The sequence below is a fragment of the Melopsittacus undulatus genome, chromosome 8 (assembly GCF_012275295.1).
Source record: "Melopsittacus undulatus isolate bMelUnd1 chromosome 8, bMelUnd1.mat.Z, whole genome shotgun sequence".
Classification (NCBI taxonomy): domain Eukaryota; kingdom Metazoa; phylum Chordata; class Aves; order Psittaciformes; family Psittaculidae; genus Melopsittacus; species Melopsittacus undulatus.
Window position 1 is genome coordinate 19570544 of NC_047534.1, and position 25613 is coordinate 19596156.

Sequence of the window (25613 nt, forward strand, 5' to 3'; positions counted from 1 at the left end):
CTGATGACACCAAGCTGAGTTGTTCGGTTGATACGCAGGAGGGAAGGAATGCCATCCAGAGGGACCTTGACACACTTGCGAGGTGGGCTGGTGCCAACCTCATGAAGTTTAACCATGACAAGTGCAAGGTCTTACACCTGGGTCGGAGCAACCCCAGGCACAGCTACAGGTTGGACAGAGAAGAGATTCAGAGCAGCTCTGCAGAGAAGGACTTGGGGGGTGTTGGTTGATGAGAAAATGAACATGAGCCAGCTTCAGTGTGTGCTCACAGCCCAGAAAGCCAACCGTATCCTGGGCTGCATCAAAAGGAGTGTGACCAGCAGATCAAAGGAGGTGATCCTGCCCCTCTACTCAGCTCTCCTGAGACCTCACTTGGAGTATTGTGTGCAGTTCTGGTGTCCTCAACATAAAAAGGACATGGAACTGTTAGAACAAGTCCAGAGGAGGGCCACAAGGATGATCAGGGGACTGGAGCACCTCCCATATGAAGACAGGCTGAGAAAGTTGGGGCTGTTCAGCCTGGAGAAGAGAAGGCTGCGTGGAGACCTCATAGCAGCCTTCCAGTATCTGAAGGGGGCCTACAGGGATGCTGGAGAGGGACTATTCATTAGGGACTGTAGTGACAGGACGAGGGGTAACAGATTAAAACTTAAAGAGGGGAAATTTAGATTGGATATAAGGAAGAAGTTCTTTACTGTAAGGATAGTGAGGCACTAGAATGGGTTTACCAGGGAAGTTGTGAATGCTCCATCCCTGGCGGTGTTCAAGGCCAGGTTGGGCAGAGGCTTGGGTGATATGGTTTAGTGTGAGGTGTCCCTGCCCACAGCAGGGGGGTTGGAACTAGATAATCTTAAGGTCCTTTCCAGCCCTAACTATTCTATGATTCTATGATGTAGGCAGGTAGAAATAATGTAAAAAATCTCAGAACGGGTACTGAGACCATGCCTAAGAGCCAGAAGATGAGCATATCCTACATTGATCCTTCTTTGTGCTGCTGTACCTGCTGCAGTACCAATTAGGGATAGTTTCAATGCTCTAGCAGAGATGCTAGCAGAGTAAGCATTTCACAGTAGCAATAGGAATCATTTTTCCATAACATTCGCTTCATCGTGATGTAGTTTCCTGAGGCAGGATTTGCACTTGTAGTACTTTAACATGTGTTATAACCTGGTATCTTCAGCATGTATCTTGTTCTTATTCACCTGCTGAAGCTGTAATTTGCCATGAGTCTGAGGCTGCTCTTACAGACTTTTTGTGTTATGCCAGCCTAAAATCCTTGATGGAGAATAACAGAACTTTGCTCAGTAGCATAACTACATCACAAGTGCTGACAGTGCAATTGTGAAGTAAGACCTGTATTTTCTCTCATCCCATTCAAGGATTCATACTCAAAATAAAGGAAAGTTTCTATGATTCTTCATTTCCATGCCTGGTGGCTTTTCTAAATATCCTTCTCCCCCTCCGCTGCCTGAAAGTCAAAGGCACACGACAAATATGTTCAAGATTCAAGTATCATGTCAACAACTCCATTTGCTATTGATGGCCAGTCTTCAGCTCTTCCTCATCTATCTACACATCTTCATCTTTGAAATAATTTTCCCTGCCCTACTTTCTGTTGCCATTCCTCCCTCACTGATGCCCTTCTTTCTTTTATTACATTTCTTTTTTTGCTCTTTACTTGCTTCTGTCATGTCTACAGCTATCTTCCCAAGTTCAGAGAAATTTCAGAGAGGTGCAACACGGAGCCTTACGAAAATTACACTCCTTGTGAATCTGTGTCAAAAGAAAGCCACATTTCATAGGTAGCCCAATTACCCCATGGCAGTATTAGAGGGTTGTTAACCACACAACTGCTGGGTTTGAGAAGACTATTATCTCCATAAATTTGAATGAACACATGTAGCGAACTTGAAGACCAAGAACGGTAACTACACTTCGGGGCCACACAACAGATGCAGCAATGACAGAGACCTTGAAGACATCTTCAGGTGGGAACACCCTAGCAAGCTAGCAGCTCAACTGGGCTTCTGCACTCTAAGTCCTATGGTAACTACACAGGAAAATGTGGAAGAATGTGCACCTTCCCATATTGCTCTGGGCATCCAATTCCTAATCCCAGAGAAAACTCTGCAAGGGACTTAACTTTCTCCCCACCACAACCAGCATCAGCAGCTGCTTATATCAGCACACCTGACTGAAAGGAAAATAATATTTTTTGAATGTGTCTTTAGGGTGGAAAGCATGGGGCTTCTGGTGGAATAACAGCAACTAGCTCAGAGCTCTGGAGAAGCGATATACATTGCTGAACTGTTCACAAGAGCAGAGTTCCCTGCGCTACCCCAGGAGCACTGAGTTTGCACAGGCAGTAGCATCATATGAACAAACTGATGGCCAGCAGTCACAATATACCTTGTCTATACCCAAAGACCTCACCCAGTAACTATCCCTGGGGTCAACTGAACAAGCAGGAGCTTTTGACCCACTCTTCATTCAGTGTGGGCTACAAAAGATAAGGGAGCCCAATTCCCTGCTCTCTTTCTCCTCCTTTGCAGATGCCTCTTACCATTTTGCATTACCCTTTTAGAAGCACCCACAGGAGACAGTCTCTTAAGTCACCATGCTACCAGCAGCATCGACGTCACTTATCACTCTAGGTGGATCATCCTCTTCAGAACTTCACCCATCCCTCTCATCAGATAGTCAAGACAGAAATAGTTCTGTCCCAGTTCTTCCAATACTGAAACTTGCCTTTGAGAACCTGGGCACTGTGGGGACGGAGACCATAGGCAACAGAACAGTGCCCTTTATTTCACAGGCTTGCTTTTCCCACCCCTGCTTATTCCTTTAATGAAATGAAGAGAGGCCCCTGTTATGCCAAGTTGCAATGAATATAATACAGTATTCTCAGTCAAAGGATAAAAGATCCAATAAACACCAACAAACTCCAAATTTTTGAAAGATATTATTTTATTTCACAGCTGAAAGCGTGAAATGGCTTATTTGGAACAGAGTGAATATGGGAAACATTAATTATTTTGAATCTATGAAATCAGAAACACTTAAATTGAAATTACTTTGGAGAAAATACCCTTGAGGCAGGATGTTCTGCTTATATTAAAGGATATTATTAAACTGCTTAACAAAACAACAGCAAAAATTATGAAGTAATCATTGTGAGCAATAAGACAGGAACTTGCATAGTTTATATAATTATATGGATAGAGAAATGACCGTTCTTTATGTGAACTAGATGTTGATTGTGCATAATCAGTCCTAGAGGACAAATTATGAGGCTTATTCAAGAAAAGGGTAACTAAAACAGAAACAGAAGGGAGAATGGACCATGAATTTAAAGGTATCAAAACTCGTGGTATGTTATGTGACTGCCACCCAAAAGAAGTAAGCACATTTCATCATTTTTATATGGAAAACTAGGAAGATACACAGGAAAAGTGAAACATGAAATGAGCTGACACAAAAGGAAACGGCTACAAGTATTGTTGATGTATGGATATATGCTAATGAAATTCACTGCTAAAGTGCAGAAACATCATCAACACAAATAATTAATAATTACCAATTAGAATTAATACCGAGAAAGCCTATAGCCTAGACTAAGAGAAATGAAATGTTATTTACAAAGAAATGTGTAGTTTTGTGCTTGGGAACAAATAGCAACACTATGTGCTACAACCTCAACTGTCTGATATGACAGAAGAGGAAAACAAAATATACTTATTGAAGTCAAACTTTTAAATTGACTGTCAGTGAAACTTCATCTGGAATATTGTATAAAATTATGAATTGGATCTAAAAAAGGTGCAAAGATGGGCTCCTGGAATGATTAAGTAAGAGATTATCTACACAAGAGAAACAGAATATGGCTGTTCTACCCCAATAAAATGAAAGCTAAAATGGGGTAAGATTGCTCTCTATAAATGTATCACTGTGGGAATAGATTATTGAATAAAAAGGCAAGTCCTGGCAAAGAAACAAAGGTGTATATTGGCAAACGAATCTAGTCTGAAAATTAAAGGACAATTAAGAGAAGGTTAGAAGCAAAGTACAGCTGTGTTTGAAATGGAACACAACCATCTTACAAAGAGACTTCTGTGGCCTGTGGTAGTTGAGCACCAGCACCACAAGCCCATTAGGCTCCCTTTAATCCTATGTTCATAATAGGGCTATCTGTCCTAGAACTTTTTTCAGCCAGTCTGTTGTTCCTAATTGAGCAACAACTTTCACAACTTTAATATGTTTCCTTTCAATGAGTCTATCCTGTACACAATTTGTTCTTTACTGAGCTGGTTTAGTTTAGGCATATGATCAGACAGCCACATTTCTTACATGGTGTGATGATATACGCCTCACGCGATCAAGTTTTAACTAAGCCTCTTGTCCTTCTTCTTAAAGGATCAGTTCACCCTGGAGCACACCCCACAGATACCACCCATGGGTATGGCTATATACTCAATATAATAAAATGCAAATGGATTGATATGACAAAATAATGCCATTTACATATACATATACATCAGAAAAATCCTATAACAAAGACGACAACATCTGTGCAATATTTTATTGTGAAACAGCATATGGTGACAGGGCATGGCATAATAGCATGTTGTTCTTTAGCCTATTTGGTTACAAATGGCGAGGGGAGTGCAATGATTTTTGTAGCACAGGTACTTAAGATGCTGATAACATTGACGTTGCGCATGCAGCACTGCTCGGGGTCCTCAGGCATTTGGCTTGTAATTACAAGCTGCCAAAAACGTCTCCGGTGTTGCGGCTGTGGCAACGCCAGCTCCGTGGGAAGGGTTCGCCCCTGCCCGAGGCGTTCTGCTCCCCTCACGACTGGGCTCGCTCTTACGGATGGAGGCCGTGGTTGCTTTCTATATTCTCGGTTGGGTTTGGATCTTTTGGCTGATTGCAACTGGAACTGATTTATTATCTCCGAGTTTCAGAAACGCAAACCGCGTGGCAGCTGGCGTTGGGCGGCCACCCCGGGTGCCAGACGCACGCACACGCCAGCCTGCTGGGCCCCTTTAGCTCGCGTGCGGGGGGATCCGCACAGCAGCCGCCCGCAGGCCCGGCGGGATCCGCGAGAGGGCGGCGGCGAGCCACCATCACCATGGAGGCGGGTGGGCCGGCCTGGGAACGCCGTGGGGCTGGAGGCCGCCGCAGGCCCGGGCTGATGGCCCCACCACCGCCCCCACCGCGGCCAGGCCGCATGGCGGCTGTTGCCCGGGGGCACGCGCGACCCTGAAGCGGCGGCGCAGAACTCGCCCCTTCCCCCCCTCGTCCCGCCGCGGCACTGGGCGGGGTTCCTGGCAGCCGCCAACCCCCGTCGTCCTCGTCCCACCGAGCGGCGGAGCGAGGAGCCAATAGGCGGGCGAGTGCCGTGTGCGTAACGGCCAACGGGAGCGGCTTCTTCAGGACCGCTGCCCGAGCCCCTCAGAGCAGTGGGGTGTAGCGCGGAGAGAGGTGCAGTGGGGTTCGGAGGGATACGCCGCCCAGAGCAGGTAACGTCCGTCTGAGCTGCAGAGGGAAGTTGGGGACGGCTCGGACTGAGCCGCTTTGTCTCCATCCTCTCCTGCGGGTCGTGAGGGGACGTGAAGGGAACCGGCCACAGTCATGCGTTTTCGGGAGGCTGCCGGAGGGGGAGAGAAGGAGGGGCGCATTCTCCTTCGCTGGAAGCGCGGAGCGCTGAGGTGGGGTGGTGGCGGGCAGACCGCCAGGCCGGAGACGCGTTACGGGCGGAGAAATCGATGCTTGGCAGAGGGGGAGCCCCGAGCGGCCGTCAGGGCCCCACCGGGCTGCGCCTCGCGTGGGTGAGGCTGGAGGCCCCGGAGTCCCCGCCGGCCGTTCCACCTGCCTTGGGGCCTCGCGCCAGGCGTACCACCCATCTGTCCCTGCCCTGCCCCGCCGCCCGCCTCTGTGCCCTGCGACGTTGTATGGGCCTCTTCCGAGCAGCGGCGCGCCCGCTTTTTCGGGCGGAGCAGCTCAGACTTCCCCTAGCTCCGGCCGTATCACCTCGGCAGTTCCCCTTTCCCAGAGCCGTTATGGTTGCGACTAGCGCATAGAATAGTTTTACAAGAAAAGGCCGCAAGTTTCTCTCTTCCGCGCAGAGGAATGTGCGGGGTAGAGAACCGAAATGGTCCGTTTCTTTAAACAGGAGTCCCAGTGCAATGCGTCCATGCGTCAGGAAATCGTAGATTAAGAGCTGTGGTAGTTCTTGGTGCGTGCAGCCGGCCGTGACTCTGAGTGGGGGACTTGGAGTCCTTGTGGAGCAGGAGTCGCGTGGGTCTGCAGGAAGAGTTTCTTGAGGGGAGTTTAGAGAGTGGGTGATCGCAGAGATGTACTGATAGGTAGCAAACTTGTAATTGAAACCAGCTTGAATCCCATGGAAATAAAAACCTGTAATTTCATTTAACCTACTTACACTTAATTACAATTCACCTACTACGGCTTTAGCAACTGGAAGTTTCTGATATTTTCATAACTGCTTCAGTAATAATTAAAGTAGAAGTGGAGCATGGTTTCATTATTAGTGGGAGTTGTATTACACTGTATTGTAGCAGGCTAGGATTTCTTGACCCCCAGCTTCCCCAGTTTGTGTATCATGTCTATGCTTCATAATGGAGATACCACTATTTTGACAATCTGAAGATTAGGTATATAATTCTAGGATCTTCACTGCTTTTCTACCCTGTTTTTGAACCCTCCTCAAATATAGATGGCTTGAAAATCCACCATTTCCCCATTGAAACCCTCCCACAACTGGATATGAAAGGTTGACTTTGCAGGTGTTGGGTTTTTTTTTCACCTAGCTGTTACAGAACTATAAAGCAATATGCAAATCTAGATCTATTTTTTTGCTGCAAGTACTTAATCTTTATTTATTTACCTTGTACTGGACTGCAGCTCTTAACAGTTTTGCTAGAGACCGTTTTAACAGTAAAACCCCAATGGGGCAGTCACATAGTCTAATGTAGAGGTATGTTTTAGAAATTACCGGTATTTTCCCTTCCTATAGCAACAAAACACCTAACCTGTTGGTATCTTCATTATCCGAAGCAGCCAATACTCTTCAATAAAAAGTTAGTATTGAAGCAAAACTGTATTTTTCTATTGAAAAGGGGTTATCTTTATTTGGTATTTATATTGCCTTAGACTTTGAAAAGGTACAGGACATCTACTAGCCAGAGGTGGGCAGAGAGCATCACTAAGCGTTGGTTTCACAGTGCAGGTCCTGACAGCATGCCATGATTCTGCTTGAGAAGTCATCTTTGACAGCTGAAGTAAGACGTCTTGAAATACCTCTATTAACGTTAATCCTGCAGATAGAGAATCAAACCCTCCATAGAACCTCTTAGCCCCTGAAAAGCCAAACTGAATTTCTTCCTGACCGCTATAAAGCAAAGGGTCCTTTATCATCTTCCTGTTTGCGTTCTAAGTCTTGTATGAATTCACAGTTCTGCACAAGCACTGTGCTTCCAGTGCTTGGAAGGGCTGTACAACATAAAATGGTTATCCATCAATTTGGAAAGTTTAATCGAGTGCTAGGGAATGTAGAGATGTTGCTGAGGACACAGCTTTATCATTGCAGTGATTTTTGGTTTTGGTTAGCTTCTCCAGCCAGAAACTGTTTTTTGTGTGCATTTTTGTTTGTTTTTTTTTTTCTTTTGTCACAAAATAATGTTTGCACAGGGCCTGTGTTCAATACAGTATGCCTGTTACTTGTCTGCAGGAAGCAGAGCTGAAGCAAGCAAACAAAAACTTATGAAACAGAACCGGTTATCATCAAAACTTGTACTTGGTTAGTTTGGTACTTTGTCTGTAGGTGGAAGACTTGCCTTACGTAATCATTTAATGTCTGGGCTTGGTTAGTACCTTTATATATGTCCATATTGTTTCTCCCAGTTGCAAATTCTGAGCCTTGAAGTAATACAGTCCTCCAGCTATTCCTTATTTATCCTCAACATTTCTAAAGTTTGGAAGCTGCAAGCTGTGCTAACATACACCATCTCTCTGAATAGGGTATATGCCTTTTCTTCTGAGTGTCTTCAACCCAGTGTTTATAGTAATGCCCTTTTTGGAAAATATTCTTTGCCTTTTTTCCAGCTTTCTCCAGACTTTCTCCAAACTTTCTCAAAGAATGTGTGACTTTATTGAGGTACCTATTACTTTTTTTATTAGGGTGTGGTTAGAAAGGCTGTGCGTAGTAGGTCTTGCTAAGCTGCCGTTTGGTAGCTCTGTATTCACTACATTATGCCAACCTTTTTCCATGTTGTTCAGCTTCATGTTTGCAAATTTATAGGGCTTCTTGTGCAGTAGACGTAATCAAGAGATCTAAATAACATCCATTAGCATAAACGGGACTTAAGATTAGAGCCTTCAGCATCTACATCATCAGTATCAGCTACAGGAGTGCAGTAAATACCTCTGCTCTTCCAAGAGAGGCTTTAGGCATCCTGCTTAACTGATGTTCACTTCTGTTTGTTCTGTTTGTAGGACGGGTTGGCAGTGTGTTAGTAAAATTTGCTTAACTGTCTGTATTTCAGCTATTTTTAAAATTAAGAAGATTGTGAAAATGGGGTTTTATTTTTTGACTGTTTTCCCCCTACATTTGTGGAAAAAGAAAAGTGTGTAGGTGATGGCGGTTCTTTTTGTTTTAAAGAAGGTGGTTAGCCAAGTACAACTTGATAGAGCAGTTTTCAGATAAATGAGTTGTTTTTAGGTTTCAGAAGAATTATTGGTAATTTCTGCAGGAACATAATGGGAAAGGAAATATCTGTATTGATTTGCATCGGAAAGCCATTGACTTGTACCATGTTAAGAATCTGTATTGTTTGCAGTTTTGCATGAAGTTTTCAAGTGGCTCACTTAAACATTAACTTAACATCTTGGTTATAGTTACGGAGGACTTAAGATTTAGAACCCTTAAATTACAGTTTACTCTTTTACAGCTGTCAAACAATTAGCTCCCCAGCTGTGACTGCTTATTATGGGTGTCATAGAATCATAGAGTAGTTAGGGTTGGAAAGGACCGTAAGATCATCTAGTTCCAACCCCCCTGCTGTGGGCAAGGACACCTCACTCTAAACAGTATCACCCAAGGCTTCATCCAACCTGGCCTTGAACACTGCCAGGGATGGAGTATTTACAACCTCCCTGGGAAACACATTCCAGTACCTCACCACCCTCACAGTAAAGAGCTTCTTCCTTATATCCAATCTAAACTTCCCATGTTTAAGTTTGAACCCATTACCCCTTGTGTCCTGTCACTACAGTCCTTAATGAATAGTCCCTCACCAGCATCCCTGTAGGCTCCCTTCAGATACTGGAAGGCTGCTATGAGGTCTCCACGCAGCCTGCTCTTCTCCAGGCTGAACAGCCCCAACTTTCTCAGCCTGTCTTCATACAGGAGGTGCTCCAGTCCCCTGATCATCCTCATGGCCCTCCTCTGGACCTGTTCTAACAGTTCCATGTCTTTTTTTATGTTGAGGACACCAGAACTGCACACAATACTCCAGGTGAGCTCTCACAAGAGCAGAGTAGAGGGGCAGGATGACCTCCTTCGACCTGCTGGTCACGCTCCTTTTGATGCAGCCCAGAATATGGCTGGCTTTCTGGGCTGCGAGCGCACACTGAAGCTGGCTCATGTTTGTTTTCTCATGATGACACTGGAAGTTGGGATGTGGGGCAATATAATAGGGTATTTGCGTATTTTGTTACAGTATTATAGTGAGTAAGTTAGTACTAAGCATTCATGTGTATGTGTCAAGTATGCTTTATGGGTTATTTCGTGTTTGTTGGGTTATTTTTGTTGGTTTTTTTTTTGTTTTTTTCCTTCCCTGTAAATTTTTCATTAAGAAACTTTCTAGAGGAGCTGAGTGGATTAGCAAGGCTGATGATTTTGGATTTTCTTTTTCAGTTGTAAACGGCATGGGCAAGTATTGTAGGAGTCTGGAAGTGTTGATTCCTAGGATTTTAAAATCATTGTGTAATTTGTGCCATAGGATGTGGCTCAAGCCATCTAACTCCATAATAATGTAATTTAAAATGAGGAAGAAATGTGAGTTTTGGGCATGTTTGTGGTGAGGGATTTTTGTTTGTGTGGGTCTTTTGCTTGGGGTTTTTTGGGGGGTTTCTTGTTGATTTTTTTTTTATTAGATATTTTGATTGTAAATGCTTAAATGAATTTAATCATACATGCTAAGGCAATTCTAGTGAAGACTGTTTCAGATGGCTTAGCTTCTCCTGCTGTTTTAAAGAGAATGCAAATTCATGTACAGTTTTTGGGTACCTCTCTTTGTCCTGTCTGATCAATGACAGGAATGTGTATCTGGGTTTTTATTACCTAGATTTGTGTCTTAACAGTGAAACTAGAAAAAATGATGAGCCACTTGGATGTGTGCTGTTCCCCACCCCCCACTACTCACACTTGGGTTTTGGCTTTCCTCTCCCAGCAAAATGACAATATCACTTTAACAACTAGAGCGATAATGTTGCTGCTGCTGCTAAGGCTTTTGCCAGTGGTAACCTGGACTGGATACTGACATACTTCTGTCAAGGCTAAATTGATGCCTTTGACTTAATGCAATGAATAAGATTTGAGTGATTGTTGTAGCTTCAGCAGTTTACGTAGTAGCCAACTGTGTTACTCTCTGCGCTATGTTGTAGGTAAGATCTTCAGACAGGTTTTGTTCTCCTTTCAGGGTTAATTTGTGTCATGGTTTATGTAGCTGCCTTTATAAACAATGAGGCTTTATCTTGTCCTTTCATAACTAAAAGCACAAGTGAGTTTTCAAATGCAGATTTCTAATTAACTTAGATAAAATTATCTGGAGCTGTGATCCTGTTCAGCAGATCTTGAATCTGCCTGCTTCTTGTTATCTTAAACGTGTTTGAGAGCTGTCTGGATATGTGTTAAACATGTTTTCACATGAAGTGGCGATGGAGTATAGTGAACATTCTTGTGTGGTATGTGGCTTTACTATAATAAGTTAATTTCTGAATTGATAGAAACTTTCTGTGCTGCTTGGAGAAATCAGATTAATTACACCAAAAGAGTTTTGGTTTGTTTTTTTCCAATGTGCACTGAAGACTAAGCTCAAACAGTAAACAGTTCAGAAAAATGTCAACTCATAACCTAATTACAAAGGAATGCTAAACCCCTTTTGTTTTTGTTCATTTTCAGAGGCGGGACTTACTGTGGAAGATACATAATTACAGTAAAGTAAGGGACTGCTCTAGTACTTTTGAGAACAGAGGACTTACTACTCAAAAGCAATTTTAAGTCATCTGGAACAGAATGTCTCCGAGTAGAGGCATAAGTGAATGGAGATCTGTAGTAAAATCAGAATTTTGGCTGAAAGAATGTGTCTGAACATGTATGTAAGAAGTATCTGTGTAGCCACATTCACTGAATACCTCTAGTAACAAAGCTCTGCTGGGATCTACTTGGCAGTGGATCACACTGAGGTCAGGTTCCCCTCAGTACGACTAAAGGATTAGAAGAGGTTAAAGACATCATGATTTCAGGGGCAGCCTGGACTTCAAAGTATCTTACTTTCACAAGGGTGGCTTCAAATGGCAAATTAAATGGTTTCTGGGTTGGTCTGAATTCTGCTAATAAATTATTGGATAGTCATGGGTTAGTTGCTCCAAATTCACCATCTTCTTAAAGCAATTGAGTGAATGCGGTACTTTAGTATTGTCATTGTGGTCTTAAAGGAGGTTACAGAACAACTTCTGCTGTCAGTCTAGGTTTTGGTATCAAAATGCTCTAGTGCTGTTAAATAGTTAATATGCAGTATTAGTTAAGTCTCACCTAAATTTGATAATGCTCCCTACCTTGAATGTATATACTGCCAGAGATAGTATTATATACAGGAGGAATGTAACTGGAGGCTACTGCAAGTTTGGATTTTGTTTGTTTTGGTTTAGTTTGGGGGTTTTTTTTACTTTATCTGGCTTATTTCAGTGGTAAGAATAGTGAGGAGAACAGTTTTGGGGGGTTTTATTAGTTACTCTACCTGGTATTGTGTTTGAATAGATGTATGACTTAAAGTGGACAAGCCTTTTCTTTGGTAGTAGTCTCACTGAACATCTTCAATATTGAAGAATGTAATTAGTTTGAAAAGTCTGTTGTTAGTTTTTAAAAAATTCTCTTAATATACTGAGTGTTGGCCATATTCTACATACAGCTTTGAGTCTTCTGGTGATATTTATACTACTGTTGTGAAGACTTGGGTATAATCTTTCAGACTGATTTAGTTTTGTTGTGTTTCACTTGTCTTTATCAATGATCTCTACAAGCATGTAGGGTATACATATGAGAACTTACTATAACCCTGAATACACTGTAGTTACTTGTCTAGAAAGTGTGTAGTGAGACACTTGTATCTGATGTACTAACTGGCATAAGCCAAAGTCTGGCTAGCTAATATTGAATTAGTGGACTTGTTTTGATAGTTCTTCAGAGCTTGGTTGTTCTGAGTAGTTTCCAAACCTGGCAATGTGTTTTCCAGCTCCTGGGGGTGTGTTGAATTTTCTGAGAAGGTTTGTCTTGCAGGGGAGCTATGTTTTACAGCTAGTAAAGAAAATGACCTTGCAAAGAGTAGATAAGAATGTAGATGAAACATGGGTAAGCTCGTCTTTCTGCTAGGTGTGGGAAGATTCCCAAATTTTCTATGTGATTGTAAAGTTCGGAATAGGTATGCTTCAAGGTTAACTTACACCAAAAGCAGTTTAGAGCAGGAAATACTCTGTTCCATCATTTCAGTCTCTGCACATCTTGTAAAACAGTATCTTTCGCAGATAAAGTTTCTCAATGGATATAACCTTGGACCGTGAAGACAAACAATCATCTTTTGGTGATATGCTGGATAAGTATTGTCCAAATAGGGCAGATCATTGACCCTTGTGGTGGTTGAAAATGTGGACATTCTGCTGATAGCATTCATTGATTTACTTTTGTGGAAACAAGGCATCAAACAAAATCAGACATGATGTGACCCAGGCTTGACTTTCTGGCAGTAACCTTGTTTATATGAGTTAAAGGTTACTTCCTTTGTTGCCGGAATTCTTCAATCTCTCCAGTTCTTTTATATATGTGTATATATATATAATTTTTTTCTGCTTGCTGTAGTGTCCATGTAGTGTGGCAATTGAAGCTCTATATGAGGGACTTCTTTAATGATTTTTTGCCTTATGTGGATGTGTGCATGTGTGATGTTTAAAACAAACCACTACCATTCACATTTGATGTCTAGATGGATTTCATCTCCTGAATATACATAAATGTTTCTTCTGCTGCTTAGACTTTTTTGTTGTATTGCTGCTAGTACTAGGCTGGAGGTGGTGGAAGGAAAGGGGGAAACTGGTTTGTCAGATTGTATTTTTGCAGAACTTTGTGGCTTATTGCTGACACTTGAGAGGTTGGGAAATACATGCTTTCTGTTTCCTGTGAGTGATAATTGCAAATGGTTGGATTTGGAGGGAGCATCTTGTTGACCTAATGTTTGTTAGTGATAAAATAGAAACCAGACCATTTAATCTCTAACAAGAAGATATGCACATTCTTTCTAGTTGCTAGAGTTAGCATTTAAGCATGCAATAAAACTGCAGCAGGCTTTCCTGGCACTTGGAAAGCAAATCTTTAAGCATCTTGATTTGTGTTTGGACAAATCTGAAAATTGGTCTTTTTCCTTTTAAGGAAAAGCAGAATTGTCTCTGTTTTGAGATTTGGACCTCTGAAGCAGTGAGTTAAATATTGCTGCAGTAGCTCTGAAGGCAAACAGAGCTGCTGTTGTTTGCTCCATAATAGCACTTGCTCAGCTTTGGACACTAGAATTTCTTACAAGATGCAGAATGTTGGCTAAGGTCCTAGAGTGTGGGTTTTTTGTTTGTGGGCTGATTTTTTGTGTTGGGGTGGTTTTTGTTATTTACTGAAGTTCTTAAGAACTCTTGATTTATCAAAGGACAGCACCCTTCAAATAAGCTGTATCTTTGGAGTGTCATTGTTGATTTAACTCTGAACCTGTAAATTCAGAAGTAACTAGCATCAGTTTCTCTATAGCTGCTTAATAGAAGCTTTCTCTACCAAAGGCTGTTTATTCCTAAGAATCATCTGGTAGTTTCAATCATCCCTCTTCTGGAGCAAGAATCCTTTACAGAACTTCTGTTAATTCGTTCTACTATCAAATTTCTTTTCTTATGGCAGTTAGTACTTGCTTGGTCAACGAAGTAGTAGCTATGGTATAGGTATTCAGATATTCCATTTGAGACAATTTTGTGATTGCTAAGAGTTACCTGTTTGTATGTTTGAAGAGATAGCTGTTAGCAAGACGTTGGATAGCTAGTGGAAATACTATTTGCTGGTTAATAGCTACAATTCAGTTGCTGCAAACATGCAAAAAGGTATATTACAAAACTAGATAAAACAATTGCTGACACTTAAACATCAACCTTAAAAAGCTAAATTTGATTTTACTGTGTTGTCTTCCAAGGTAGGTCTTTAGTTTCTGAACCTACTCAACCTGTTATATGTTAATTGTAGTTTCTAGTGGAAATTTAGTTTTACTTTTGAATGCTTCTGTAACTTTTTTAAACACAATTATAATGTAATTCTTTGGTAATTTGCCTCTATAAAGAACTTTAAAAGCTAACACAGTTAATATGCTGTACCTGTAAGGTAAGTCCCTTCTGAGTTTGAAGTAAGGGGTTGCCAGCAATGCTATGCTAACTGGCAGGTGGAGCTGCATTCTCAGAGAAGGCAGGGAAAGGTAGGTGGAGAATGGGAACGTTCTTTCCCTTTTCTTCAGTTGAATTTTTTTTTTCCCTGCTAGAAACACAGGCTGTTGATTTCAGACTTTGTTCACACCTAGATTCCATACAGTGTTTTTGTCCTTGATTCACACTTGGTGCTGCTAGGCAAACCCCTCATAATCCAAGTGTTTGTTGCTGTAACCTTGGCAGCAGTGTATATTTATGAAAGGGTCTCCACTTCTGTTTTCCAGCTAGAATCTTCTACAGGAACATCAAATTAGTGCGGAAAATTGCTATGAATAAAGTCTACCAGAGGTTAGCTGTTGAAGAACAGGGTAAAGGGATTTGGTCTTGAGTTTCTCAAAGGAAACCTTCCTGTCAATCATGTAGGTGTTACTGCCTCTCAGATGTGAACATGAGTGAGTGTGTATGTTTGTGTTTAACTGAACCCATTTCATCATTGTACATAACCATAGCTTTTGATTTGGATATTTTGTAGGTCTGGCATTCTGTAAGAGTTTCATGAGAATGACTTCTGGTCAGGTATCAAACTCGTACTCAAAGGAGTATGGTCAGAAATAATTGAGCCAGGGAAGTTACTGATCTCTTATAACTGTTTTGTTTATGTCTTTTGACCCTAAATACTGACAGATTTTTCAGCTAAAAACCTGGACCATAGCAACACATGTATTTCCACTGACAGCATAACTTTTTTCATTTTTAGCTTCTAGAAACAGATGTTGGCCTTTAGCATGTGTACTGGGTGTTGTAGCAAGGGTCCTGTGTTTCTGTAGCCAAAGACTGGCCCTGTGTATGGGTTTGCAGACTGAGGACACAGTATTATGTCAGAAGTAGTATTCATCTTTACTTCAAAGAAGGGCAAGTGAACTTGTGCAAAATAGTGTTGAAGTCTTAAGGGGTAACAAATATGAATTATGGCTAAGCACGTAAATTAGTGACAGAATTATGTAAGAACTGTAACAAAACTGAATCTTGGTTACAAAACCAGTGCAGTAATGATTACATGAGTTCTCCCTCTTTTGAGGGAAACGTGATCTTATCCTCTATGTGGGAGCTAGCATGCACGTTTTTAGGAGGAAATGAAGTTGAATGGTGTATGCAAAGATTTGGAAAATGGAAGTTACAGGCAGGACATATGTGAATAAGCAGAGGGCATTAATTGTGACTTCAAGAACCACAGTGAAGACAATAGGGCTGTATCTTACATTGAACAGGAAAAATGACTCGTAAGCATGCTGTATCTTGCTCTCCATGCTTTATTGCCAAAGGTGTGCTTTGAAATTTGCATTAAATTCTTGTGTAGTGAAAGTGGTTTAATGTAAACAGCTTTTTTTTTTCTCCTCCATCTATCTAAATCTTATCAACCTTCAATGGTTCCAATAAACCATTTTGGATGATATACTGTGGCCAATGGAGATAGTAGTGCTTGTTCTTTTCTAAACTTGGAACTGTATCCCATTATCAGTTTTCAGATGATTCACTATTAAGTTTGGGGGCTAATGTCAAAGAAGGAAGTCAATATTTAGTGTGTTGGGCCAAAAAATATAAGACTTTGTGCCCCAAATCCTGAAATCGGAGCTTATGCAGATGATGACTTATTTCTGGCAAAGAATCATTTAGAACTTGTTTAGAGACTTTGTTGTGATACAAGCACATGAAAAGCACAGCCCAGTTACTTTACTATGACTGGTACCTGAGATGTAGACAAATGTTCCAAAGACTTTTACTTACTTTTCAGGCAAAAAAATGCAAATTAAGCCTGTGGTTCTTTACTGCTAACATAAATCCTGTGTATCCCCTGGTAAGATCCTGGTTGCAGTAGATTGCCATTTCAAAACAACTAAGCATATTTGGAAGTTGCATTTCTTTTTCTTCTTGGGTAGTACGTGAAGAAAGGATCTCTTCCTGTTTAGATATTCAGTTTTGTAATTCTTCTTTGAGAAATGCTACCCATCTGTTTTAAGGGGACTTATTTTTCTGGATTTTCTTAGTATCATGGTTTTACAGAATATGCCTCTTGGTAGTGCTTTCAGTAATGGGCTGCTTGGGGATCTGCTATAGGAGACTATAGTGAGACTTTCAGTACATCAGTCTTAAGTCTAATTAGAAAGATTGGTAAAGCATAGTGGAAGTGTATTCATAGGCTACTGTCTACTACAGTGAAAGTAAGCTGCTTATGGGTTATGGTAAAAATTGATATATTTTACTTACTAGAATGGCTTGAATTTGATCTGAGGCACAGGTTTAGTTTAAAAGGCCATAAGGGTCAAGATCCAAAGTCTGCATTAGTGTGAGAAATAGCCGCATATTTGTGCTCAGAAAATCTTTGTTTCCAGTAGAAAGTCTTTCTTTCCAATAGAATTGGACATAATATCCAAGTGGTTGATTTAAGGTAGGGGAAAGAAATAAAAAAGCTTGTAGTTAACTTAAGCAAAACCTGCAAGACTGCTGAGCTTTATGCTGAATTTGAGTAACAAACTTTTTATTAGGAGGTGTATTTGTGGCAAACTCAAATTGCTTGTGTGAGACTTCAAATCCCTTGCTTGGTGGGGAAAGCCTAGAGACTTAATTGGTAACTAGGCCGGAAACCTGTATTGTCTGTGGAACTGCATGGTGGTTTTTTGTAATCAATATAGAACTGGTAGATCTCATAGAAAGCAACTAACTGTACCTCCTTCTTGGTCTTATCTGTTGTAAGAAGGCTCAGCCTGATACTGACAGGGACCTTTGCTGACACAGGTGAAATACCATGGTCAGCAATTGGCAGATGCCTCACTCCCTGTCTTCTGTAAATGTATTTGAAGTATCTGCTTGTGATTACATTGTACTGATATGACCTTTGGTTTATGTGGAACTACCACTTAAAGTGGTAAAGGACCATACACGTAGAGGTAAAAATAGACTGAAGTTGTGATATTTTCCTAGACTGAGTAGGTGTCTAATTCCCTAAAACCCTGTTAACAGGAGCAGCTTGCAAGAAGATCTGGGATGACTGTAGTGAACCTGTGGAACTTTTTTTTGGAATGCAAAAAAGGCATCTTAAAAGTACTAGCTGTGGGTTAGGGGAAAAAAAAAAAGGCTGTTAAGCATTTCTTTCAGGTATGAGGTTGAATGTTTGTGTCATTTATATCTTTTGCAAATCTGAACTCTTAAAAGTTCTTTATGCTTTTTTTTTTTTTATACATATAAACTTTTATTAAGGTCATAATGGTTTCCATCCCCAAATACTATGAAGGAAAGAACATTCTCCTGACAGGAGCTACAGGCTTCATGGGAAAAGTGCTTCTGGAAAAGCTGCTCAGATCCTGTCCTAAAGTGAAAGCAGTGTATGTCTTGATAAGACCCAAAGCAGGACAGACAGCTGAAGCAAGAGTAGAAGAAATTACCAGCTGTAAGGTATGTGTCATGCTCAAAGTACATTTTTGTCCTTTTTCATGTTCCCATTTAATTTTGAGAATAACTTTGGTTTGTCTGAAATAAAATACTGGTTTTGAATATTTGTCTTTGTTATTATTCTAACAAACATACAATCCAAGGCCTGGCAGTACTTTTATAGCTGTTTTTCAAGCTGTTAGCGTCTAGCAAACCCAGTAGTGGAAAATTATCCTATATTTAATTTAGGTGGAGGATGCGAAATAGCCCTAGAGGTCAGGGAGGCCCAAGACTGTTAATTGATATTCAAGCATCACCTGCTCTAAGCTCAGGAGTGCTGCATCCCAACTAGAAGGAAGTGCAGCAGGAGGGCCAGGAGACCTGCTTGGATGGATAAGGAGCTGCTGAGGAAACTTTGAGGGGAGGGAAAAGAGGGTTATAAGAGGCAGAAGCAAGGACAGGTGGCCTTGGAAGAATACAGGGATATCTGGGAAGCTAGGGACCAGGTTAGGAAACCTGAGGCCGAGTTAGAATTAAACTTGACTAGGGATGTGAAAGATAACAGGAAGGGATTCTATAGGTACATTACGAATAAAAAACAGAGTAGGGACAACTTGGGTCCTCTCCGGAAGCTAGCAGGAATGCTGGCTACCCAGGTTTTGGAGAAGGCTGAGGTTCTTAATGACTTCTTTGCCTCAGTTTTCACTGGCATATGCTCTGACCACACGACCCGTGTCTTGGAAGGCAGATGCAGGGACTGAGGATGAAAACTTTGGGCCCACTGTAGGAAAGGATCTGGTTTGAGAACATCTTAAGAACCTGAATGTACACAAGTCCATTGGACCTGATGAAATCCATCTGCAGGTCCTGAAGGAGCTGGCAAATGAAGTTGCTAAGCCACTGTCTATCATATTTGAAAAATTATGGCAGTCAGGTGAAGTTCCCAGTGACTGGAAAAAAGGAAATATGACCCCTATTTTCAAGAAGGGGAAAATGGATGACCCGGGGAATTACAGAGCAGTCAGTCTCATCTCTGTGCCTAGCAAAGTCTTGGAGCAGCTTCTACTGGGAGGCATGCTAGGGCACATGAAAAACAACAAGGTGCTTGGTGACAGCCAACATGGCTTCACTAGGGGGAAATCCTGCCTGACCAATTTGGTGGCCTTCTGTGATGGGTTACAGAACTGATGGACAGGAGTAGAGCAGATGATATAATCTACCTGGACTTCTGCAAAGCATTCAGTGCTGTCCTGCATGATGTCCTTGTCTCTAAATTGGAGAGACATCAATTTGATAGGTGGACCACTTGGTGGATAAAGAACTGGCTGGATGGCTGCATGCAAAGAGTTGTGGTCAATGGCTCAATGTCCAGCTGGAGACCAGTGACAAGTGGTGTCCCTCAGGGATTGGTGTTGGGACCGGTCTTGTTCAACATCTTTGTCAGTGTCGTGGACGGTGGAGTGGATTGAGTGTGCCCTCAGCAAGTTTGCCAATACACCAAGCTGTGTGGTGCGGTTGATACACTAGAGGGAAGGAATGCCATCCAGAGGGCACACTTGTGAGGTGGGCTGTTGCCAACCTCATGAAGTTTAACCAAGTGCAAGGTCCTATACCTGGGTTGGTGCAATCCCAGGCACAGCTACAGGTTGGGCAGAGAAGAGATTCAGAGCAGCCCTGCGGAGAAGGACTTTGGGGTGTTAGTCAATGAGAAAATGAACATGAGCCGGCTTCAGTGTGTGCTCGCAGCCCAGAAAGCCAACCATATCCTGAGCTGCATCAAAAGGAAGAGGTTAAAGGAGGTGATCCTGCCCCTCTACTCTGCTCTTGTGAGACCTCACTTGGAGTATTGTGTGCAGTTCTGGTGTCCTCAACATAAAAAGGACATGGAACTGTTGGAACAAGTCCAGAGGAGGGCCACGAGGATGATCAGGGGACTGGAGCACCTCCCATATGGAGACAGGCTGAGAAAGTTGGGGCTGTTCAGCCTGGAGAAGAGAAGGCTGCATGGAGACCTCATAGCAGCCTTCAGTATCTGAAGGGGGCCTATTGGGATGCTGGAGAGGGAGTATTAATTAGGGACTGTAGTGACAGGACACAAGGGGTAATGGGTTCAAACTTAAACATGGGAAGTTTAGATTGGATATAAGGAAGAAGCTCTTTACTGTGAGGGTGGTGAGGTACTGGAATGTGTTTCCCAGGGAAGTTGTGAATGCTCCATCCCTGATGGTGTTCAAGGCCAGGTTGGGCAGAGCCTTGGGTGACATGGTTTAGTGTCCCTGCCCATGATAGGAGCGGTTGGAACTAGATGATTTTAAGGTCCTTTCCAGCCCTAACTATTCTATGATTCTGTGTTCAGCTGTAATGTAGAACTGAGAAGTAGAACACCTAAGTTAAAACTTGCCAAGAGAATATGTTAGTAAGTGCAAGAGGCAGTGTGGACTGGAAATTCTAAGGTAGAATCACAGAATAGTTTGGGTTGGAAGCACAACTACCTCACGATATGATCATAGAAGTCGGTAACATGTAGTAGTATTCCTAACACACTTTTCTAATTTCCTGATGATTTTGAGTAATATGATGGTATAACTGTTAGGCAGAAATTGTTTCCGAGCTGAAATGAAATGTGCATCTCTTCACTTGCTATTAATTTAAATTTTTTACTCCTTTTGTTTGACAGCTCTTTGACAGGTTGAGAGATGAGCAACCAGACTTCAGAGCAAAAATAACTGTAATTGAAAGTGATCTTACACAGCCTGAACTGGACCTTAGTGAACCAATCAAGGAAGAACTTATAGAATGCATTAATATTATATTTCATTGTGCTGCTACAGTCAGATTCAATGAAACACTAAGGTGAGTCTAAAATTCTGTAGCCTCTCCTCTGGTAAACCAGTTGTGCTCAAAGGGAGGGGGTAAATCAGGGATCTGCATAATCTAGCAAATATTAAGCCTGTCAGGCTATTTCATGTACTCTGGTATTTGTGTGTTTGGGCAATTCCATGATGCCCCTTAAAGTAATAATCTTTCCCCCAGAACTTATCTTAAGCTGTTGGGTTTTCAGTTTTTCTTCTTAGGAAGGTGGAGGTATATTATAAGACCTGCTTTGCCAGAGGTTAGAATTACTCTATTCAACATGGAAAAGTTCTTATCTCTTTTAAACTGTAGGCAAAAAGCCATATCCATTACTAGGACTTAGCAAAACTACAAGAGTATTTTATTCAGTTTCTACAGCCCTTCTAGGTTTTGTGTAGTTGGTTGGGTTGGTTTGGAGTGTGTGGTTTATTTGGTGGTTTGTTTTCCTGGTGTTTTTTTTTTTTTTAACTAAATCCCGTTGCCTGAATTTCAGTCATTTTGAAGGGAAGCTGTTGAAGGGACTAAGGAACATGTTGCTATTCCGAGTCTTCTTAACATCATGTGTTGCTCTGATGTCTAGGATGGGTAGGAAGGATGCAAACAAGCTGCAGCTATATGTGCTGTGCAAACTGGTAATATTAGAGCTTTTTTCCTAATGTGTGAAAGGGAACATAAAGTATTCCTTTAGATTCCGAAATGCACATTTCAGAGGATGACTTTTGGGCAGAACTGTATGTTGAAGTTATTGCACTTGTTCTCTAGCTGGTAAGCAAACAGGAGAATAAAGACTGCTCAGCCTTTTCCATGTCTTTAGAAAGTCCTACATTAAGAGGAGTAGAGGTTTGTGTGGGAGGGAGTAGGCAGATGACGATGCACATGAAGAAAAATGTAAACTAAAATGTTTAATGCTGTACAAAAAAAAATCAAGTAAGTAGATCCTGGAGAAAGGAGTACTAGAAGCAAGAAAAGATGGTATTTGCCTTCCTTCTTTTTTTTTTTTTTTTCCAAAGAAGTGTTTATTTGATTCAGTGTTGAAATACTGAAATAAATATCCAACTTGTGTAAATTACTTTTGTGAGGAATAGCTCCATTTTTGGGGCTGAGTAGAGCAATTTTGAGATAAAACACTTGTCAACTCAGGTTTATTTTGAGTTGTTATGAAGGTTGGCATTACCCCTCTCAAAATACCATGTTGTATGCTGAAATTTCTTAAGGTCTTAAGGTAGACTGTGTTTATCACTGGTTTATGATCTTGAAATGTTTAGGAACTGCAAAGCTGACAAAAGTCCAGATAGACTTAAAAACAATTTGAAAGACTGGTGGAATAGGGTCTTGGTACAAAAAAAAGCCTTTGGCAGTTTCTGCTTTCTTGATGGGCCCGGTACGTTTACTAAAATGGAAAATGTAAACGTTTCTTGGGTCCTTTGGCCTCATCTGTTCCATAACAGATGCACTGGAATGGTTGGAGGAACCTTACAACTCTGAAGACTGCCTAGAGCAACCTTCATCAGATACTTAATGGGAACAAAATACTTGGCTTGGGGACAGTGGTAGGAATAAAGTAAAGAAAGCAATACTTTTGGAACTTCTCTGAATTTGTAATTGCTGTATACTTCTTTATCCTAAAGTAGTGCATACTGATTATGCATGCTTGAAAGAGGTAGTGAAGACTGAGAACAATACTTTTATTTAAAAAAAAACCCAAACAGACAAAAGAGGGTTAAAAAAACCCCAAAAACAAACCCTACCAAAAAAAACCTCATAACACCTCTCCTCCCCATTTCATTTAGAAGTAATATTTCCCATTTTTACTGTTTTGGAATAGTGGCCCCCTTCTCCTGTCACCCCAGTGCTTCAGTAATAGTGTAACCAAACTTAATGCTTACGTGGGGAGATCAAGAGTGTTTTTGTGGGTTGTTCTGTTTTAGAGTTTGGTTTTTCTTTTTTAATGTAACACTTCATTGTAGAGACTTTAATAAAGTTTTATTTGGCTATATTCTCAAAGCTTAGTTGATTAGTACAGTGTATACAAGACAACTAGCTCCCACAGTAAGTTTTATATGTTGGAAAGGATATCTGAATTGTATAAAATCATAGCAGTTAATCAATAATTTGTGTTCTGGTGGGGATTGTAGGGAAATGCCTATTCTTCTACAGTGTCCTTAAGTATTCTATTTTAATAAGAAGCTGTGAAGTTGGAGGAAGAAAGTATGGTTCTTCTTTTCTTGAACTAGGAAGTTGAGGTGCATCTTATGGCAGCTAGGTGTTTCATTGCATTATTTCCATTTAGGATTAGAATTTAGCTTGAGGAGAATCAAAGGTATGCTGACTGTCCCGATCTGGTATTGGAATGTGAAAAAAAACAGGGTGAAACTTGGGAAAGTAATACTGAATATTGAGAGATACTCAAGGTAAGGCTGTGTATGTGTAACACGTTGTTCTAAGAAGGTTTGGATGCTGTAAATACTACTTTTTTGGGGAAGGTGTATTTAGGAATATTTTATTTACCTATCACTAAGGCATTTAGGAGTGAATTGAGTAGTTGAGCTTTTGTGGCTTGGTTTTTGTCTTCCTGTCTGCTAATCAAGTTTCTGTTTAATTAACAGAGATGCTGTCAAGTTAAATGTGACTGCCACACAAGAGCTCCTCTTCTTGGCACAGCGAATGAAGACTCTGGAGGTGTTCATACATGTTTCAACTGCTTATGCATATTGCAATCGAAAACAGATTGAGGAAGTAGTTTATCCACCTCCTGTTGATCCCAGGAAACTGATGGATTCTCTTGAGTATGTGTGATGTTTTATGAAGGAAGCTATTGCAGTAATCTGTATGTAACAACTGTTTCCTGGTAATGAAGTACTAAAAGGTGTTTAGGAACCTGAAAGATTAAATCAGCTTACACTGACCTTTAAGTCTGACAGCATGACTGACACTGCTGTTTTCTGTGAAGGAGATGGTTTAAGGTTTTATTATCTATTCCTTGTAAGAGAAGCGTGAAATTAAAAGGAACTAATAAAATATCTTTTAGCTTGCTATTATAGATGGAAGTAGCCCATTTGCTTTTAATGTTAGTGCTCTACATAGAATGTATGTTGAACCAACCTTATTTTTTTTTTTTGATGGTGACTTTAAATACACTTTCGAATGAGAATGATTTTTTTTTTTCCCTCTTTTTTTTTCCTCTTCATAAGCAGGGTAACTAAAACTGGTTGGTTTGGTTTTGGATAACTGTTGCTATTTTAGAACCTATGGCAATGAGGGGAGGCTTTTGTAAACTTACATGAGAGTTATCTCTAGCCAACAGCTGACTGAAACACATAGAAACACATCTGTTGTGTCCCTTCCTGGGTTTTTCTACCTTTCTTCCTAGCCCAGCTCATATCATGAGGGAGTCTGCATGTCATCTTTGATTGTAAGAGAACACTGGTGAATTAACAAAGTTGGCTAAATTCCATTTATGTTATTAAGATGTTGGGTGGCTGAGGCAAATAAAATCCAAACCTGTTTTGAAGTGGAGAACACCAAAGTAGCAATAGTTAGAGGCACATCTCTGTTGTGCTTGTGTGCTATGACAGAAAGTTGTTGCAGTTTTAAGTACAAAATGCTGAATGAATTGGAAAGCAAGCTGAATTTGCAAAACTTCACTGAATTAAGGGGGGTAACAAGATGATCAGCTTGCTTCAAAGATGATGTGTGATAGCTTAACACCATAAAGGTGCAGGTGATGCTTGTAATGCAGCTGAGACTGACTACTTTGCAGTGTCAGCACTTTCTCAATCATGTAATGCTAACTGAGAAGCAGTGTGCCTGTGTTCCAAAGACTAACTTGCTGTGTCCGCACTTCTTGTTTAAGAACTTAGTTGATAGAATTAGGATTATTGTAAAGGAATATACAACTTGCTCTACAGTTAACGTGTAATAAAATTTTTTTGCCCAAGTAATTAAAAAAGCAAATAGTAGTATACCACTCTTAGTGGTCACCAAACATGCAATCCTCCTCTCTTTCACTGAGAAACTTGTTTTAATTTCAGTCTGTATCCCTTTTTCTTTAAAGGAGAAAGAAATTCGTGGTAACTAACAATTACATGTGCCCTCAACTGAAGCAGCATGCGGTAATTTATACTTGCCTCTTATTTTGTTTCTTTAGGTGGATGGATGATGGCCTGGTGAATGATATTACTCCAAAACTGATAGGTGACAGACCCAATACTTACGTATATACGAAAGCTTTGGCTGAATATGTAGTACAACAAGAAGGTGCAAAATTAAACACAGCCATTATAAGGCCATCTATTGTTGGTGCTAGCTGGAAGGAGCCTTTTCCTGTAAGTCATTTTCATCTGACCATCTTGCTTATAAACTGTAGTACATACTGATTGGCGATTTATCCAGCATTGTAATGAAAAGTATTTTAGACTATGAAGTTGTGTCAGTTTGCTTATGGATATCACCTGTACAAAAGCTGTCGAATATAATATTCTTATGTAAGAAACTTAGGGGTAAGTTACTTCTAGTCATAGAACGCCTGTCACAGTGTGAGATATTATTCTACCTGTGAACTGAATTGTCAGCTTTTTTGTTGATGATTC

General features: G+C 41.0%; 1 protein-coding gene across 2 annotated transcripts in view; it reads left to right on the forward strand.

Moving 5' to 3' along the window:
* The first annotated feature begins 5404 nt into the window (after positions 1-5404).
* Positions 5405-25613, forward strand: part of FAR1 (fatty acyl-CoA reductase 1) — a 35805-nt gene continuing 15596 nt past the window's right edge. For both annotated transcript variants that reach the window (XM_005150630.3, XM_005150631.3), the window contains exons 1-5: positions 5405-5525; positions 18001-18195; positions 20849-21024; positions 23631-23810; positions 25172-25349. In XM_005150630.3, the coding sequence (XP_005150687.1) occupies positions 18007-18195; positions 20849-21024; positions 23631-23810; positions 25172-25349 (723 nt within the window). In that variant the 5' untranslated portion in view covers positions 5405-5525; positions 18001-18006. The remainder of the gene's footprint in view (positions 5526-18000; positions 18196-20848; positions 21025-23630; positions 23811-25171; positions 25350-25613) is intronic.